Genomic DNA, 19,165 nt, shown 5'->3' with positions numbered 1-19,165 from the left:
TATTTCCTTTTCTTCTCCTTGATAGTCCAGGAATACGGCATCTCCACAAAGTAGGGAAGTGCATTCTTCTTATACTGTGTCCTCCCATATACCCACAATCTCCTGGATGGGGTCTTTCTGCCAAATTGCTCTGAGAACAGTATCTCCTATTTCCCTCTTCTCTGGTCAAATCCAGATCTTGTTATGAGGACCTTCCACTGACCCAACTAAAGAGCCTATAGGTCAACTAAGTATGTCAATAGTCCCACCTTGTATCATTTGTAAAGTCAAAGAGCATGTCATCTGTGTCTTTGTCTAAGCTACTGATAAAAATGTAAAAAAACAAAACAAAAAAAAAAAACACAAGACTAAGTATAGATCTGAAAGGTCCTTTCCTGTAGAGGGCCAGAACTCTGGAGAAGTATACTTGAAACGGTGTTAACTCAGTGAAATTGATGAGATAATGGTTCTCTTATTCACATATAGACTTGGTATTTAGTATGGTGATGTAATGGTTCTCTAGTTTACTTATATTCAGTATGCTGTAATGATGTAATTTTACTAAGGTATATAAGGCCTGAGAAAGACTGGAAATGAGACGTTCCATTTTTGACCATCTTCCTGGTGGCTCTCCTGCCTCCTGCACTCCTCCACTAAGACCAGAGACTCAGGCTGATCCTGAGGTCCTCCAGAGAGCTAGTCTAGATGGTATATTTTGGCACCCCAACTCAGGTCACAGTACACTTTCTCTGGAGACCAATAGCCGATGTCTCTTGTCAATTACTTCCCAAATTCTTCTGTATTGTATTATTGTCTGTTCACATTTCTTCATCTTTCCTATAAGAATAGTTTAAGAGATTTTGTTTTGTTAAAATCCAGATACATTTCCATATGAACATTCCCTTGGTCTACTAGTTTAATAACTTTGTTCAAAAAAAAGAAAAGAAAAGAAAATGAGTCTAGCAAGACCTGTTCAAAGTGAATGAGTTAATGAAGAGAATGGAAAGAGAACATGGTCTTGTTTCCCAGTTTCCAAACAGTAGAATATTCTATGGTTCTTCCAGAGAACTAAAAGGAAGTGATTTGGAGACAATGGAAGGCATACCTTCTTTATCCAAAAGAATGTTTGCTAAGGTAGAATTAAGTAACTCCCTTTGACAGGGAGATACTTCAATTTTTGTCTAGGTAGCCACAATGCCTTACACTGTGTGGATATTTTATGAAAATCTTTTGAATTGGAAGATGCTCTGAATTGAAAATATAGTACCTTGGACAAATCGATTCTCTGTGTCTCAGTTTCTTTGGCTATAAAATGAGGGAGTTAAATTATTTGAAAGATCTTTTCCCAGCTTGGATACTCTATGACTTTGCTGGGATTGAAAAGCAGAGTGATGTAATAGGACTCTTTGGTCCCCTGATCTTTGTGGGGGGGGCTGAGTCAGAAAATCCTGAACCTTCTGGTTCTGGCTCACCCCCACCCCCACCCTTAATTCACCTGGTCTCGGGAAACTTCTAAAATAATCACCACTCTTAATTCATCTGGAAATTACTCCTTACACACTACCCTAGGTTCATCGGGAGATCGCTCCTTGGCCCGTGCTACAGGAGACCAAATAAAATAAACTCTGTCTCTCGATTCCCTGCTATCTTCCTAATCAGGGTCCTCGCTCCCCGGAAAACCACTCAGTGTCAATAAACTCTTTTTGCCAAACCTTAACTTGGAGACTGGGACTGCGAATTCTTTCGCAAAATCTGCGACATCGGCCTGAGGACTCCCAAACGCTGTTAGGGTGTCTCATCCCTCAACAGGGTTCACACAATTTGCCCAAATCACCCAGCTAGTCTGTGATTGCATTTGAACCCAGCTCTCCTGACTATTCTGAGCCGAGCACTCTCTCCGAAAGTCAGACCTCCCCTAGGGTTGGAGCTGCTTTCACCTTCGAGGATGAGGGGGTTCACAAATAATGGCCTCCGACCCCACTACTGCCCGTTTCCATCACCAGGTGGGCTGCTGGGCGGAATACAGATGGGGAGAGAGTGGCCCACTTCAACCCCGCAAAAGCCTCTACATATTCACTCGGGGAGAGGGTTATTCAATTGAGCATGCGTAGTGTACCGAACCGGACCTAAGCCCAAATGAGCATGTGCAGGCGGATGACGAAAGTTGACGTTTTCTTTGGAAGTGTTTAAGAGCTCCCTTTGAGCTTCCGCGCCGCCCCCTCCTTCCATCTCCGCCTCACAGATGAGTCCCCGCTATTGAATCAAAATAATACATCCCAGTCCACTTTGCTCCCAAGCCCAAACTGGGACCAGCTCTCGGGATGTGTAGCCTCGCGAGTGACAACGAATTCTGGCTCTGGGGGGCGGGGCCTTAGGCGCCGGCAGTTCTATGCCTCTCCTGATTGGCTCCTGGCTCTTTGACCCCGCCTCCTTGGTGCTCTCTTGGCCCCGCTCCCACAATTACAATCTGGTGGACGCAGCCCTTTTACCAGACCACGGCTCTGGGAGCGGTAGCCACTCTGTCCCCAACTCTGGCCAAGGCCGGCTCTTGTTATCACGACCCACCACTTCCACGGGCCTAGAAATGACCTAGCTCTCGAGGAGAAAAGGGACAGGAGGCACGTTTCTGCTCAGCATCCTTAATCCAGGGCCAGTTTAATCAGTTCCGCGGTGCCCGGAGGAGAGCTGGACTAGGAACAGGGAGAGGATGTCATCCGCCCTTTCCTCCCCCTTCCCACCCCCCATAACAACATAACAGCAGCTTCCACCTTCAAGTACCTTGCCTCGAGCCTCAGGGGAAACGCACTCAATGCCTGCCCTGAAGATCTTAGAATAAATCACTGCTGCTACTGGGGGGTATGCAGGGATTTTGAAGAAAACCCCTCAGCAAATTGAGGTCTATCAATAGCACATGAGAAATCAACTTGGCAACAGCACAAGAGATAGAGGGGGGCCGGAAGTGAAGCGCTGTTTCTCTAACTCACGTTTGGGGAAACGGGAGGGGCAAGCTTTGTGGGCTGCTTCTCAGACCTTGGCTGCTTAGACCAAGAGAAGTCATAGTGGCTCCGGAGTTAGCTGGGGACAGGGAGACTCCCAAAGAAGGGGCAACATCAGTGTTAGCTTTGGGGTACGGACCAGGATCTGCTCCACACAGCAGAGGGGCAATGGGGGTTTGTCGTGCTAAGGTTGTGAGAAGCAGAGTGGGCTGCATAGTCCTAATCCCTAGCAGGCTTTGGGCCCACCCAGTCTGTGCTTTGGGGTTAACCAAAGCAAGATGTTGGAGACTGAGGCCGAGAAAGGAAGTGGGGGGAAGGGCTGCAGCTTATTCGGGTTTCCTGGTGGTGCTTTCTGAAGGAACAAAAAAATGAAGGGTGACTTTTCTCTTTGTCCCAGGTGCTCAAGCCAATATTTTAGATTCAGACACAACCTCTGCCATCAACCAGTGTTCTTCCTTCTGGGCCCCTTCTTCACCTCATCAAATAAGAGTTAAACAAGGGGAGTTTCCCACCTTGGAGATGGGGGCAGATCAGGTCATCGGCTCTCTGCTTGGGATGCACAGGGCCAGCAAAGAGATAGATGCCAGGCTTCAAGGGAAGGGTGAGAGGTGATTTAGAAGAAGGGAGAAAGATGTGATCTAGTGGTGGGTTTGAGCAGAATAATAGAGAGTTGTCTCTAAAGCAGGACAGAATTGGGTACTTCTCTTTGCTATGTACCTAACCTGGCCTGACTATGTTGCACTCACACCTTCAGCAATATCATTCTGGTTTTGTCCAGAGTTCTGGTCCCAAGTTCTAGGATGGAAAGAAAGGAGTGTGCCTGGTAGTGATGGAGGGCGGGGAGGGAACTGATCCCCCAACCTAATTCACAGGTGTGTGTCCTCCTCAAATACATCAGAGTCCTCAGGGTCTCTCTTGCCCCCCATCAGCACAGTCCAGCCTCCAGGCCCATTGACTGTACTGCCCCCATTCAGACTGGGTTGTTTCTCCTGCATTTCCGACTGGCTGTCACTGGCTACATCCAATGTGGGGTTGTCATGGCATCCATTCTCCACAAAACGAAGCTCTTCTCCATGGGACTGGGGAGGCGATAAGAAAATCAAAACTGTTAGCAAGAGGTTCAAAAAACATTTCCCTCAAATGCCTCCCAAACCTCGAGGAGACAAGATGGAGGAGCTATTCCTGGCCAGGTGTGGAGTACAGTCTTCTGGGCAAGGGCCTGTACCTTTCTTGTCCCACAGCCCAGGACTAATTAAGCTTCCCACCACCACACCTACAGCACCCTCCTCTTTGGATAGTGCTTTATAGTTTTTCAAAACAGTTCCCATACACTAGTCTCTAATTGGATCCTTGCCACAACTCTGTGAGGCAGAAATGACAATTATCCCCATTCTGGGGGCCTGGAGAAGAGGAAACCGGAACAGGTTCTATAGTAAATGGCACTGCCTGGGACTACCTGGCCTATAGCCAGGCCTTTGGTTTCAACTATATTCTTCAGACCATAAAAGGAGTGGCTTCAACGTACCCTTCCTCCTGCCCCTTTTGGAAATCTTGGAAGCCTAGATCTCTTCCTAGGCCCCTTGGAATTAATCTTGGTTATAACTTGAACCCCACCTCTATGCCATTTCCTCCTCTTTTCCCATTTCTTATACTCCCACCTGGATTAATCAGAACCAGTTCCCCTTCTGGATAAACTAGCCTTTTCTGAGTTCTGTAGCTCCTTCTCTGCAAACAGTTCTTTCCTGGTAAGCTTGGATTCTGCTCATCATGGGAGGGATGTAGGAGCCCAAGTACCCACTCTCTCCATCTTGCTCTAACTCTTACGTCAGAGAAGCCAGATATAAAAGATCAACCACATGAACTATCATGAGGTGGGAGAGGAGAATGTCCAGCCATGAGAAAAAGCTAGTTCATATTTTTGCTTCCTCACTCCCTATCTAAATTCTATTAGAAATTCTTGAACGCCTGCTCCTCCATGAAGCTCTCATGACTCCTGCTATCGAGATACACAGGGTTTCACAGTGCTATCTCATGTGATGCTCATATACTCCTGCTTCTTAGCCTTGTCTCTTCAACCACACTGTCAGCTCTTTGCTGGTTCATCTTTGAATCCTCACCTATACTGGGCACACTAAACTGGGATTATACCCTCCCTCGCCCTAGCCCATGACTGAGCAGCCCACCCTCAGCCCGTTTGCCACTTTTCTGGCCATCGCCTTCCCCACTAGCTATCCCCACTCTGTCTTCTGTCCTATCCTCTGCCTGTCCTCGTGGTCTCTTACCCATGAACAACTCTGACCCCTTACCATGTTCTTGAGCTTGGGTAGGCGACGCTGCCAACAGTTGTAGATGAGCCCCAGCACTATGATGATGACACAGATGGAGCCGATGACGACCAGAACAACAAAGAGCTTTCCATAGTCACTCCGGACCTGGCTCGGCCGGGCCTGGCAGCTGGTGGTAGTGGAGTAATTCTGGATGCCAATCTAAAGGGGAGGCAAGAGGATAAAAACAAACAAACAAACAAAAACAAACAAACAAACAAACAAAACAATGACAACATTTCCCCTGGGTGCACCAGAGTCATTTGCTTAGCTACTCTGGGGTGAACCCCCAGAATGATCTCCCGGTGACTAGTCAATGGCAGAAGTGAGTCAAGGAGCAGAGAGAGGCTGGGAGGAGCCAGGAATCCTTGGGAAAAGCAGAGGTGAGGCAGATGCAAACCTTCCAGTCCTACTGTCTCCTAAACATTCAGCATTTATAAAAAAAATAATACTTAGAGGTGCCCCTTGTTTTGCTCTCTGGGGAACTGTATCCACCCTGGGTGGTCCCTATGTTGTCTATCCCTAGTGCTTCCTCTCTCCAGAGTAAGCCAGTCCTCCCTCTCTCCTTTCCCCAACTGTCCCCACCCTTTAGTCTATGAGGCTAGAGATGAACCTGCTCTCAAGCTCTCCTTCCTCTGGTATTCACATAGTATTTTCTGATACTCACACTCCTCCAATTCCCTAGAGCATCCTATTTAGACCTTCCTTCTTAGACTTATTTGACCTTGTGATATTTTGCCCTTGAAGTTGTAAGCTCTTTGAAAGCAGGTACTGTCTTCTTTAAAATTAATGTCATTGAGAAAGAATAGGATTAAAAAATAAACAGCTATTACTTCATGAAGATACTAAAGAGCAAAATAACAAAATAAAATGGGATAGAAAGAAAGTTCTTCCATTTCAATCTTCCATTGACATTTGCTGGGTTTGGAAAATCTCCAGCTATAATCGTTGTAGAAAAATCCTTAGAAATATTTGGCTTAGGACTCATTGAAAGGAAGTTCATTAGAGGAAAAGCCTGATCAAGGAATGAAATGTTGACTTTGCATGTGAAGACAACACCTTCTCTGCCCATTCCGGGAATTAGGGCTGATTCTTAGCCAAATGGTGAGGTCCACAAAGTCTTTCTTACATACTCTTCACTCTCCCTCATTTTTCTAACATCCCTTACTCCTGCCTGGCCCTAGGGTTGGCTGCCAAGGGTATTTTACCAAGTAGTTATCACCCCCTCAAATTTCCAGTGTTCTCTACTCTATTGGGTTACAACATATAGCAGAAGATTATTACTTAGGATATATAATTTCTACTAATGTATCTAGTAGGAATGTGTAAGTATCTCCTAGGCAACAGACAGACTTAAACTAGCTAAAATACCAGGCTCTTCCAAGAGATTCTTAAAATAGGTTGATAGTGGGAATTTCAGATACAGGAGGGCCAGTCAGGCTATATTTTGAAGCTGGCAGCTATTTATTTCCCCAAATCACAAATGTGTAGGCAGGTACCTAAGTATGTCTACTGGGAAGGCCCTTGTCTACATGACTGTGCAATACAAAGAAGGCCATTCAGGCTCTAAAGCTCTTTACCTCCACCAAGCTTCTCCGGATATCACCCAGAACTGAAAGGACATCTTTAGTTGGAACCACCCCTACAGAGAAGAAAAAAGAATTGTCAATATTGCCTCGGCCCCCGGAGCTCTACATCAGCAGGAAATTCGATTCCGAATCCCATCCATTTTTAGCTTCCCCTCTAACCCTGCTGAAGTCCCTCTCTATTATATACCTACATATTCCTTACTCACACCTTTTTCCATCTATACAGATTACCCTTTTATTCTTCCTCTAAAATGCTTCTTTCTTACTTAAATGTCTTTTTTTCCTTGTAAATATTTCTACATATGAAATGGGGAACCTAGAGAGCACTGCCAGGGTAGGGAGCAGTCCAGGGCAGACACTCACCTGAGCTGTAACTATAAGGCTAAAGGAGAACAAGTGATGTCAGCACACTCTAACTTTCAGTGGCCTAGAAAAAGCCTCAGTTTTCCCAACCTAGTTATGACTCTGGGTTAGGGATGAAGGATTGCTGGTACAGGGAATTCTTGTTTATCATCTATACCAGTACAGATCAGCACCTTCTCTTCAACTTAAAGTCTTAGATAGTGCCTTCAGAACTTAAGGTTAAATGATTTATCCAAGTTCACACAACCAGTATCTATCAGAGCTATGACTTGACTCCAGGCTTTCCTAGTTTTGAGACCAACTTTCTGTCTATGAAGGCAGGTTTTTATGAGTCTGAATGAACTTTATAATGTATGCTCTCTTCTTTTTCTCTCTCTTTATAAGCTCAAAATCTGGGCTTATGAAATTTCCCTGTAGTCTCAAGGTTTTAGAACTCCCAGACTGAACCCTGAATATAGGATTGACGAATCTCATTGGTGACTTCTCTTCTACCTCCTCCAAAAACCCTAAAATACGGGAACATATACAAACCCAAGGTTTTACATTTTTTTTTATTTTGAAATTCATTCTGAGTGAAGATTCTCCTGCACCCTGGAAATGCTGAATTGGCCAAATTATTGTTGTTTTCACAAGGCACCATAATAAGATGCTAAGCCTTCTGAGTGAATTAGGATTCCTGCTGAGGTCTGTGCCTAAGCACAAGAAAAAGTGAAGAGCAAAAGCTTCTTCTTCCACAGTTTCAGTTCTACCCACTACACATAGCTTCTCCCAAGCCATCCCAACTCTTGCTCCATCCCCAACTCTAACCACTTACCCTGCTCTCCCACTAGGGTCATCAGCAAATGTTGCTCATTTTCACTGGGTTTGCTCAGGGAGATGTGCCAGTCCCCAGGACGCCCGTCCCCCTGCCGGGGCAGCACCTCTTCTACCAGGGCCAGGAGCCGAAGCCCTCTGTGTTGCCGGAATACCTCCTGCCAAAAAGATGAGATCTCCCTAAGACCTAAGCTAAACAAAGCCACTGTGAATGAGACATTATTTTCAGGACCTATCTCCCTCTATCCTTCCCCTTAGAAACTCTGCTCAATGGCTTTGCATCATGCAAACCTGTCATATTTGCTGGAAGGAGGTCAACTAGCTCACAGCACAGTCTCCTCCCTGGCCCCATCTCTGTATTGTAGGGGAAGTACCACCATGAGCACAAGCATCAGAGAAGTCTGGCATCAAGCTCTGACATACTTCAAACTCATAGCAATAAGTTGTCTGTACTACTCACTTAGGCCTTAAACATATCTTGATGACGGTCCTGGATTTCTTGGTAAGAGGGACTGTCTTATTTATTGCTACATCACTAATAATACCCAGCAGAGATCTAGACACTGTATGAAATTATAAAATGCTGGTTGAATGAATATGAATGGATGGATGGATGGATGGATGGAGGATGGATGTTGTCCAGCCTATATAGAGACAAGTAACCCACATTCTCCCATTGGGAGTTCCCATCCTCAAGTTCTACAAATGTTTTTATTTGGTCCTGTCACTTCCTCAATCCCTCTGCTATAGGTCTTCTATTTCTCTCAGGAAGTCTTTCCCTTCTATTTAACACAATCTCTATGTGTCTCCCTAATAGATCTACTCCAGTCTCTTCCCCAAGAGAGTAGCCAGGTGAGATGAGAGTGCTCATCTGTCTCCTGTGCCTTGTGATTGAGTTGAAAGAGCCTGAAGGCACACATGACATTAAATTTGGATCTATCCCTTGAGATTTCTCTGTCACTTCCCAATCCCTCCTTTCTTCTCTCTTACCTATATTGCTGCCACTGTTGCCATGCCAACTCAAAGGTCACCAAAATGATTCAGAGCCCTGACCATCCCCCTTGTTTACCAAGGTAAAAGTCTGAGACTCTTACTGGCTTAATGGGAAGAGAGAACTAGATTCTGGATTTAGGAAGGGAGAGAGATGCTTGCTTGGCAGATTTGAGGCTCTCAGAAACAGTTTGACAACAGCCAACCTGATGAGGCCACTCTAGGACGCTCCTACGATTGTCCTGTCAATCCCCTAAAAAAGCTGACAGAAAGAACAAATGGCACGTAGCAGCCCCACAGCCAACTAAGTGAGGGAACCAGAGTGGGAAGGGAGTAAGTACCGTATTTCACTATCTAGCTTGGGTTCTCTTCACCACTCAGGTCCAGCTTGCCTGGAAGGTTCTCTCTGCAGACCATTTGAGGAAAACTGACACCCTCCTAGAATGACAGGGAATTCCATTCGTGGAAACCTCACAGGACTTAGAGACAAAGATGGACTCTTAAGCCAAGGCTGGTTGGCAGATGGGGGATCATAATTGGGCAAGCGAGGGGTGGAGTTATAAGAACACTGCCACTCTCCTCTCCCCAAAGTTCCCACCAAAATGGAAAGTCTTCAGAAACATATTTATGGAATCCCATTCCCCAGTAGCATTAGCTTCTTTATGCCTGCTCCTCAAAGTGCTCGTGACCCCCTATGACTCTCTAGTACTTTGTTACTGACATGTCATCTGCCCAGCAACCCATTGTGGGCTCCATCTTCATATTCATTCCCACTATCCCAAAGGCAACCACTTAGAGTAGGTGTAACCAACCCTTGGCCCTGAGAATACATATGGTGGTTTAGCACTTCAAATGTGCCCCTTAAAGCAAAGAGAAGGAAAACAAATGCCATTACAAATTACTTTGTATTTTCAAATGCAATAAAAACATAATTAAAATAGCAACTAGATTTGGTGTGCAAATGAATAAATGGGTGAATGATGTAGTCCTTTGTTAATTCTAATTAGCAAAATGAACGAAACAGGTAATAACATTTTTAAAAATAAAATTTTTTTGTCAATGAGACTGGTGAATGTTGATAGCCTGCTTCTCGCCCCCTTCTCTTGATCCGCCTCCAAATCCCCCACTTGCTCTGTTCTGTGCCTCCAAATCATCTTGAGGTAAGCCCTCTCTCCTAAGCCCCTATGCAAGACCCACCACTCACACAGTCTATGTTCTCTGTCATATTCAGGATGATATAGTTCTTTCCAGCTAGGTTGCTCCAATCTTTGCAGATAACCTGGACATTGAAAGAGAGAGAAATGAGAAGATAGGGAGCAGAATGACAGACTGAATGCCAACTTAGGCATGTATCCTGTAGGAAGCCATTAGTAATGAAGTAGAAGTCTGCCCACCTCACCAAACCATAAGTATGCCATGAACATATTCCTAGATAGTCTCTCAGAGTAGAAATATCACTTTCTTCTTGTTTCTTGGCTGTCACTTACTTATTTAAAAGATTTTTTCCTACAAAATCAAAGCTCCCCTGTAAGAAACCACCCCAGTGGTCAATCTTTGTGAGTGGATTTTTGAGAGTTCCTTTATGTAATGTTAGATCATCCTATCAGAAACCCAACATTTCCTAGTCAACAAAAACCCCTTCATATTACCTGAGCTGGGTCCCAGGATGTTCTGGTGGGTACCCCAGGAACCTTCCCATCCTCAACTTGAAGAGGAAGGTCATGTTGCCCTGTGGCAGCAGCAGAGGATGTGAGATCTATTCCAGTGAGATCCAGGGTGGGAGAGGCAGAGATACTAGCTTGGAAAAGATCCCCAGATGGCACATTTCTTTGAAAAGGTGATAATGAAGGAAACTCATCTCCTTGCTTGACCAGCGGTCCTTTTGTCACCACTGTAGCCTCCTCATCTATTCCCCCATGGATTTCTAACTCCTTTGAATGTCCTGTATCTTGTTCTATCACTCCCACAGTTGTCTCTGCCTCCTGTTTGGTAAAGTCTTGGCTACCCAGGGCCACTGTAGCTGGGATGATTGGAAGTGGTGATAAGCTTGATTCCATGCTGCTCCCCACTTCCACACCCTGGTCCACAGGATCTTCATGTCTATTTCTGGGAGTCTCTGGCACTGAACCAGGTGGGGTACTGCTGGTAGAAACAGGGCCAGGGACCTGAGATTGGGGTGTCTCTTGGGAACCGTTCACTGGAAGCAATCTCTCCTCCTGCTCCTTTTCCAGTTCCTTTTCTTCTTCCTCTTCCTCTTCCTGTTCTTCTTCTTCCTCCTCTTCCTCCTCCGCTTCCTCTTCCTCTTCTTCTTCTTCCTCTTCATCTAAATCCTCAGGAGGGTTATGCCAGGGTGGCTCAACCAGATTCATTGTGGGCAGGGGAGAGGAGAGGCTTAGAACTTCTTGGTCCTGGATCTTGTCCTCTTCTGGTACTGATTTCTGTGGTGAGAGTGGAAAGGTGTAATCTGAAGATAGAGATAAAAGGTTAGTTCATTCATGTTTAACTTATTAAATATAACATACTACAAAAGAAAGGTAGAAAATATTGTTGGGGAACAGAGAAAAGATCAGTTCAATCAGAGTGGAGGGATCATTTTAGGAACTAATAGGAGATATATTTGGTCATATTTCTGACTATCAGACGAAGTTTGGACTTTATTTCATAGGTAGTGAGGAACAACTCAAGATTTTATGGATTTAAACAAGAAAAACCTCACTGATGTGTATGAAGAAATAGAAGATTAAATATGGGACACATAGATACTGGGAAATTAGCAAGAAGGCTGCTTCAATAATAGAGATGAAGTGGCGAGAATCTAACTAAAGTGGAAGTAGTAGGGATGGACTGAAAAGTGATCAATTTGGGAGATATTTTGAAGAAATGCTCCATATGTCTTAATAATTGACTTAATGTGAAGGACAAATGAGAGAAAAAGAGTCAAAAGATAATTCTAAGATTCAGAAGTCAGGTGACTGGGAGACTGGTGGGGACCTACTATAAAATGAATATTATAAGGAAGTGCTGATTTAAACCAGATTGTGAATTCAGTTTGGATGACATGTTGAGTTTGAAGTGACATTGGATCATCCAAGTAGAAATATTGTGCAGACATTAGGAAATGGGTTTTCAGTATTTACAGTTTCGCAAGTTTCTTATCAGGATAAGCCTGGGTAAGACTACTCCATCTGCCCTTGGATCATTCCCAAGAGCCTATTCCCCAAAACAAAGTCTCAAAGGCCAGAGTGGTTGTTATTAGAAGGGAGCTGCCAAACTTGAAATTATAGGACCCAAGTCATAGAAGCTTCCTGGACTTCAATAACTTAAGTTGTAATTGTAATTGTAGATTAGATGACCTCTAAGATCCCTTCCAGGTCCAGATCCAGTACCTGGGATCCAATAATCTACTACACTGTTGGTTCCTGGGAGAGGAGCCATGGACAAGCCTATTCTATATACCATTTCCTAAAACCGTGAAAAGCAATTAATGATCAACCTCCAATTTTTAAAAATCTATTCTTCTGCTGGTTAAGAGTAAAGACTCAGACCCACATATGCCAAATATTTATAACAGCATTTTCTGTACTTTAAAGAATGGTTATGAAGAACTAGAAATAAGTAAATGCCCATCACTTAGGAAATGGGAACAAGTTCAAATTCATGAACATTATTATTACTGTGCTGTTAGGAACAAAGAATATAGAGAAACATGGAAAGATTTACAAGAACTGACACAAATTATAGACAGTTAAGATGACTATACATAATGATTACAACATTTCATATAAATGGAAAAAACAACCACAAAACAACTGAAAGTGAATGTACAAAATAACCAAGTATAAGCATAACCCAAAAAGAGACAGAAGACATCTTCCCTATATCATTTTATAAAAGCAGAAGGTCCACAAATGTGAAAAATAATATACATTTTCCAATTTTTTAATGTATTAATCTGTTTTGCTGTTTGTTTTTTCTTTTTCTTTTTTCTTAAAAAATTCTTTATTATATAGAAGGCCCTGGGAGCCTTCTGGGAGAAGGGGTTCCATGGGAAATTTAAGTGATGTAAAAACCAAAGCTATCAATACAATTTTTGTAAGAGTAAAGCTCCAGAACTCTATCCAAAGTACTTACAGTTATTGGCTTTATTACTCTAAAGGAGTCCCTATTGCCAAATGCCTGGGAAAAGCCAGAAAGCATTATCTGATTCTTGGGAATAAGGAAGCAAGAAGAACATGGAGTCATGAGCCCACTATAGTTTCCACTGGACATCATATGCATATATTAAGAATCTACATGCAATTAGACAAGTAATAGTTACTCTTTTTTTGGTTTAATACTATATTGTGACATTATGGGTGTGGATGGGTATGTATACATATATGCATGTTGATATATGTATATATAATTTTGTATGAGCATGCCCACAGGAAGGAAGATGTTAATCAATCAACAAACATTTATTAAATGCCTACTATGTGCTGGACATGTTCTAAGAGCTGTGGAACTGAATCCTAACTCTTAAGGATTCATATTGCTAATGGGAGAGACAACACATAAATAACTATACACAAGATATATGCCATGTAAATAGAAAATGATAGGAAGTGAGGGAGTTTGGGAGGAACTGGGAAGTTCCTTCCACAAAAGATAAGATTTGAGCTGAGTCTTGGAAGGAAGTCAGGAAGTTAGGAGGTCCTTATGAGGACCAGCAAATAGGCCAGAAGAGAGGTCTTGGAGAAGAAGGGCCAGGTAGCATATGATTTTAAGTTTCAAAACAAGTATTTTTGCTTCCATAGGTCTAGAGTAATTTCTTGTCTTTCTTTCTCTTTCTTCTTTCTTGCTTTCTTTCTTTCTTTCTTCTTTCCTTCCTTCCTTCCTGTCTTTCTTTTTTTTTTTTTTTTAAGGCAATTGGGATTAAGTGACTTGCCCAGGGTCATACAGCTAGTAGTAAGTATTAAGTGTCTGAGGCCACATTTGAACTCCTGATTCCAGGGCTGGTTCTCTATCCATTATGCCATCCAGCTGCCCCTAGAATCATTTCTTGAAGGAGTATAGGAAGTGGCTGAAAACTCCAGGAAGAATAGAGGGGACTTGAGGGCTGTACTATCATAATCTCATCAAGAGTCCTGGGAATCCAGGACTCCCCTTATGGGGCCTAGCCTTGTTTCCTACTCATGTGATTTCACCTAAGATCCTTTGCTGACATCAAAGAACAGAAGACTTGGCTTCTAGTTCTGATTCCACCTCTAATTCACCTTGATTCAATCACTATATCACTGGGCCTCAGTTTCCTTAGCTATATAGTGAAAGGACTGGACTAGAGTAAATTATGTTGAGGGATACAGACATCTGTACTCAGGGATCTGTTTCTCTGAGAAGCCTGTGGACTAGCCCTTCTGCTCACCTTCCCACTTTGACCTCTTAGAAAAACAAGCTTCTGAGGTACAATTTCAGGCTTGTGAAGACAAGAAGTGTTTCTCCCTTTGCATTTGTGTGCCCAGGGCCCAGGATAGCACCTTATCCTGTGAAAGCACTTAATAAATGCTGCCAACTTTGAAACTACTTGAACTGAAAGAAGCATTAACAACTCCACTGATCCTTCTGGAGCTCTAGAATCACTGGCCCACAGTGGGCAATGGGGCAAGGCATGCAAATGATGATTGCCATAAGCATGGTGAGAGCTGCAAGAAAGAAGCACGTTTTAGTGCCCAAAGAGGAAATGGCTTCTTCTTTTATCCATGATTTTGGGGCCCTAAAGCAAAGCTTTGGTCACTTCTAGTTATAGCTAAAAGTATAATTATCTATAGATTAGAAATGTGATGAGACTGAAAGAAATAGTCTGCAGATAGAGATTAAAAAGTTTGTTCATTCATTATCCATTCAGCCATCAAGAAATCTCTCTGATACCTTACTCCTTCCCAGTGGTAAGACGGAAGGTATTAGGACTGGGTGAGACTACTCTAAAGACAAAGACATCCTACTTCTCCAAATTTATTATTTCCACTAGTCAAGCAATTGGAGAATTGCTTGAGCCAACCCAGGCTTAATTTTATGCAATTATAATGATAATGATCTAATTCAATTCAAAACCATATTAAGAGCCTACAATATACAAATCAGCTTAATGACAATAATTTCACTCTAGCAAGACTCAGTCAAGTCCGGATTCTGTCCCTGAGAAGAAAGAAGATAGAAGACATGATGAGCATTGGTTTTCTAATTTATCGGGAACATTGAAAATAAGGACAACAGAAAATGCTTTTCTAAAGCATTGCTTTAAACTTGAGGCTTTTCAAGTTGAGATGGGAGAATGATGATTTGAGAAGGAAATGAAGGTCTGCTTAAGTAGTAGAGTTGAGATTAGAATCTAACAGATGCCACTCTCGTCTCAGATGAGAAATAATGAAAAGAACTGAGGATGTTTATAGTCTGAAAAAGAAATGACTAGGATGGAAGAGACTTTAGAGCTGATTTCACACAAAGGTCCATCATCTGAAAGAGACAACATATGGACTTTGAAAACTATTGTTTCAGTTTTATTCTTTTCAGAAACATCTAAGTAACTATAAATTCTCTTGGAGAAGATATTTTAAAGAAAAGTTAAAACATTGTCTTAGAATATAAAAATTTTAGGAACTACAGAAGTAAAAAAAAAAATACTCCTAGGACTATTTTGAATAGAGCTTTTTTTTTTTTTTAAGGCTCACCCAACCAAAATCAAGATAAAACAAAACAAAATGGAGCCCAGTCACGTTATCTATAAGTCTCACTTTTTTATCAATAGGAAGATCAAATTACATTAGGCAATCTATAAAGTCTCTTTTAGATCTGACATTCTGATTTTGTGTAACTACTAAAAGCAAACTAAGATTAATGGATAGAGGTTACCAAGAAACAGATTTCTGCTCAGTATGAGGGAGAAATTTCTAACCACTTGAAAAGATGTTGGATCTCTATATTTAAAGCTAGAAGGACCCTCCAAGAACATCTAGTTCAATCTCATTTTACATATAATGAAACTGACACCCAGGGAAACAAGGACTTCCTACTCATAGTCATGATGGTATTGTAAACCTTAGAGTGAGGATTGGAATCCAGGATCTTACTCCAAAGCCAGTGTTTTCACTATAGTCCCTTGAATTAGAGTTGGACAACAATAGTATAAACCACTCAGAAAGATAACAAGCTACCTGACATCAGTAGTATTATGATTACAAGTTATGAAGCTGTAGAACAGATTCTTGCACTGAATGGGAGTTTATATTAGATGTTCCCTAAAGTCCTTTACAACTCTGAGATTTTATGAAATGTTCAGAAAAAGAGAACGAGTGACTCAGAAAGACATACATATGGATATAAGCCTACAGACACATAGCCATTAAAGTGTCTGCACATGTACATACATATATGTCCTCATATGTATGTGTTGTTCACACATATGAAATCTAAGACATTAAGGAATAGAAATAAGGGAATTATAAAGTAAGGGAAGAAAGGAGAAACAGAAAGTAGAAGAGACAGAGTTTAAGAACTTTGCATAATGTAAGATAAAGATCCATCTCATCATCTCAAAAGTAGATCCCTCAGGTAGGGAAGGGGGGAAGGGACAAGAAACACAGCTTTAACACTGGATTTTCCTCTTCTTGGGGGTCTTCTGAGAGGGTTTTTCATCTCAGGCTAATAATACCTCACATTTATGCAGCCATTTTATAGCCCATATTGGGTGGGTGCTCCTTTCAGTCTCTTCCTTAGAAGCAAATACTACAAGTATTATCATCTTCATTGTCCAAGTGATGAAACCAGCACCCAGAGAGTCAGTCCCAGGTTTAGCAGACAGTGCATCCAAGATTCTCATATCCTGACTCAGGCCCAGTGCTCTTATCAAGTTGCTACTCTAGAATTTCAATAGCCTGAAATCTATAAAGAGTTCTTGCTAACCAAGCACATTTGCACAGCTGCTAGAACAAGCTGAGGAATACTTTGTGAGTAATTTTTAAATCTTTCATGTGAATTGCTAGGCACGCTGGCTCATAGTCTCCAAATCTCAGAGTGTCTCTGGGAGTAAAGATTATGTCAGACCTAGGGAAGGTATCCTCCATCATCACAGATATCTGGAATACTACTGACAGCTAGGCATGCAGTCTTGTAAACCCAGTGCAGAAAAAAAATCCTGTATCCAAGTGTAAGGGTGGGATAGTGGATTTATTCAAACTTACCCCACTTGAAGTGATCAGATGCCCAATCAATTTTATAGGCCTTAGACTAAGTGTAGAAAAGTCTTTCAAACTGTAGTGACACAAGAATAGTATTTAGATAGGTTGAAGAAATTTGGCAATGACTCAAGGTCATCTATAAATTATCAAACTAATCAGAATCACATTCATCCAAGAAATTGGAGTATCAATGGTAGAACTGAATTGTAAAGGTGATGCCAAGATGTATTGGTTTTAAAGGTAACTCAGAGCAGAAGACCCAACTACAGATGTTCTTAGATAAGGCTGGCTTTTACCCCAATTTTTCCCTCTGGTGCCTGTTTATCTACTAACACTTTAAAATAATCTATTCTTTATTTCTATAAAACTGAATTTTATCTCAACCACCAAGCAGCCATAGGCTTGTTAGGGATATATATTTATATAATGTACAAATGTAAAATATGTATAACCTCTCTCTAAATGTTAGAAAATTTCCTAACTGGGGGCTTGGAAGAATTGTGAATAAACTTAGAATTTTTTCATCCAAAATAAACTCCTTGAAGTGAAAAACAATAAAATAAAGTGGACCTTAGGAGCCATTATATTGGTGCTTTAAGCTTAAAATGAGCTAATTATTATAATAGGATAATACATAAGCTTTCCTATGTTTGCCCCTGTCACCACTTGACTCCCAAAGGTAGATGAAGCAGTTCACATTTAGTGCACATGGAGGGACAGGACCTCTACATAACTCTGACAGTAAAAATTTGGTATAGAGGATGGGAAAATGTGGATTGTAATGATCTCAGGAGACTAAGACATTTGCACCCTTGTCTAGAACCATGCCATACACAAAGCTAGCATTCAATTAGTGTTATTGGAGAAAAGTTACCTTCAGTGGGTCCTAGGTCCAAGGTGGAGTCATTTAGCTCTCCCTCATCTTCCCAGAAATACTGTGGTGGCTGCAGAATCTTGGACTCTTCATTCTCTTCACTGGTGAAGCCTGAACCAGGGCCTCCCAACCCAATTCCTGGCCCAATAGCCTCACTTGGCTCAACTGGGTCTACTGACTCCAGTCCACTTGGCAGCAGGAGATCCAACAAAGAGGTAGAAGTGAGCCCCTCAGGGCCAGGCTCTTCAAGCCCTATCAGGCACATACTCAAGGACACACCTGTGCAAACCCAAAAAGAAAAGAAGCCCTAAGAGTTTGGAAGGGACAGAAAAGGGGAACCTAATCTGAAGAATCACTCGAGCACAAATTTTACACAAGTTTATCAATATCCTTATCAATTTGGTCTTCATTCAACAGAATTTGAGAAGACTGGAGTGAGGCAGAGTAGGTCTGCATAGGTGTGGGTGAGGAATGGGTTGAGGATAGGGGACAGGATGGCACAATTGAGGCGCAGGAAAATGCTGGGCCTCCTTTGTCTCTCTAGGCAGGGCTGGTGAATGCCTGAAAACGGCTGTTCAGTTCTTTTGGGAAGAGAGAAGAGTATTTGAGGCCTAAGAAATAATGCTAGTGTGTGTGGGAGGATAAAAAGAGAAGGAGTATTGAATCATAGACTAACCCATCCGTAGTCATGTCTCCCCAGGACTTTCTGCTGATCAAAGATGTGATTAAATTGGTTACTTTTAAAAACTTGCTCTGTATTTTAGCTGCATAGTATCCTGAATATTTTCCTTACAAAGCATTGTAGTACAAACTGATGAATGGTTCTAGGATTCACTTTGCAAGTTATTCAGTGTAATATACAAATTAGTAAGGCCCCAACAATTGTTTGTCTTTTCATTCCTTTTAAAAATGGAACTATAAATATAACAGTTTGTCTGTTTTATTACATAAGAATTGTTCCACTATCAGCCATCTTGGCTAAAGCCCTTCACCTCTGTTTCCAGTGCCCTCCCCTGTAAAATGT

General features: G+C 42.2%; 1 protein-coding gene across 1 annotated transcript in view; it reads right to left on the bottom strand.

Moving 5' to 3' along the window:
- Positions 1-2,602: 2,602 nt before the first annotated feature.
- The window catches only part of PODXL2 (podocalyxin like 2), a 36,372-nt gene continuing 19,809 nt past the window's right edge, over positions 2,603-19,165 (bottom strand). The window contains exons 2-8 of the mRNA XM_051983220.1: positions 18,142-18,420; positions 10,704-11,518; positions 10,259-10,333; positions 8,066-8,222; positions 6,880-6,941; positions 5,282-5,461; positions 2,603-4,054 (exon numbers count right to left, since the gene is read on the bottom strand). Coding sequence (XP_051839180.1) covers positions 3,842-4,054; positions 5,282-5,461; positions 6,880-6,941; positions 8,066-8,222; positions 10,259-10,333; positions 10,704-11,518; positions 18,142-18,420 — 1,781 coding nt within the window. The 3' untranslated portion in view covers positions 2,603-3,841. The remainder of the gene's footprint in view (positions 4,055-5,281; positions 5,462-6,879; positions 6,942-8,065; positions 8,223-10,258; positions 10,334-10,703; positions 11,519-18,141; positions 18,421-19,165) is intronic.

Source organism: Antechinus flavipes, chromosome 1 (assembly GCF_016432865.1).
Source record: "Antechinus flavipes isolate AdamAnt ecotype Samford, QLD, Australia chromosome 1, AdamAnt_v2, whole genome shotgun sequence".
NCBI classification, from domain to species: Eukaryota; Metazoa; Chordata; class Mammalia; order Dasyuromorphia; family Dasyuridae; genus Antechinus; species Antechinus flavipes.
The sequence above is the reverse complement of the archived record's forward strand: the minus strand, read 5'-3'. Positions and strand labels throughout refer to the sequence as shown.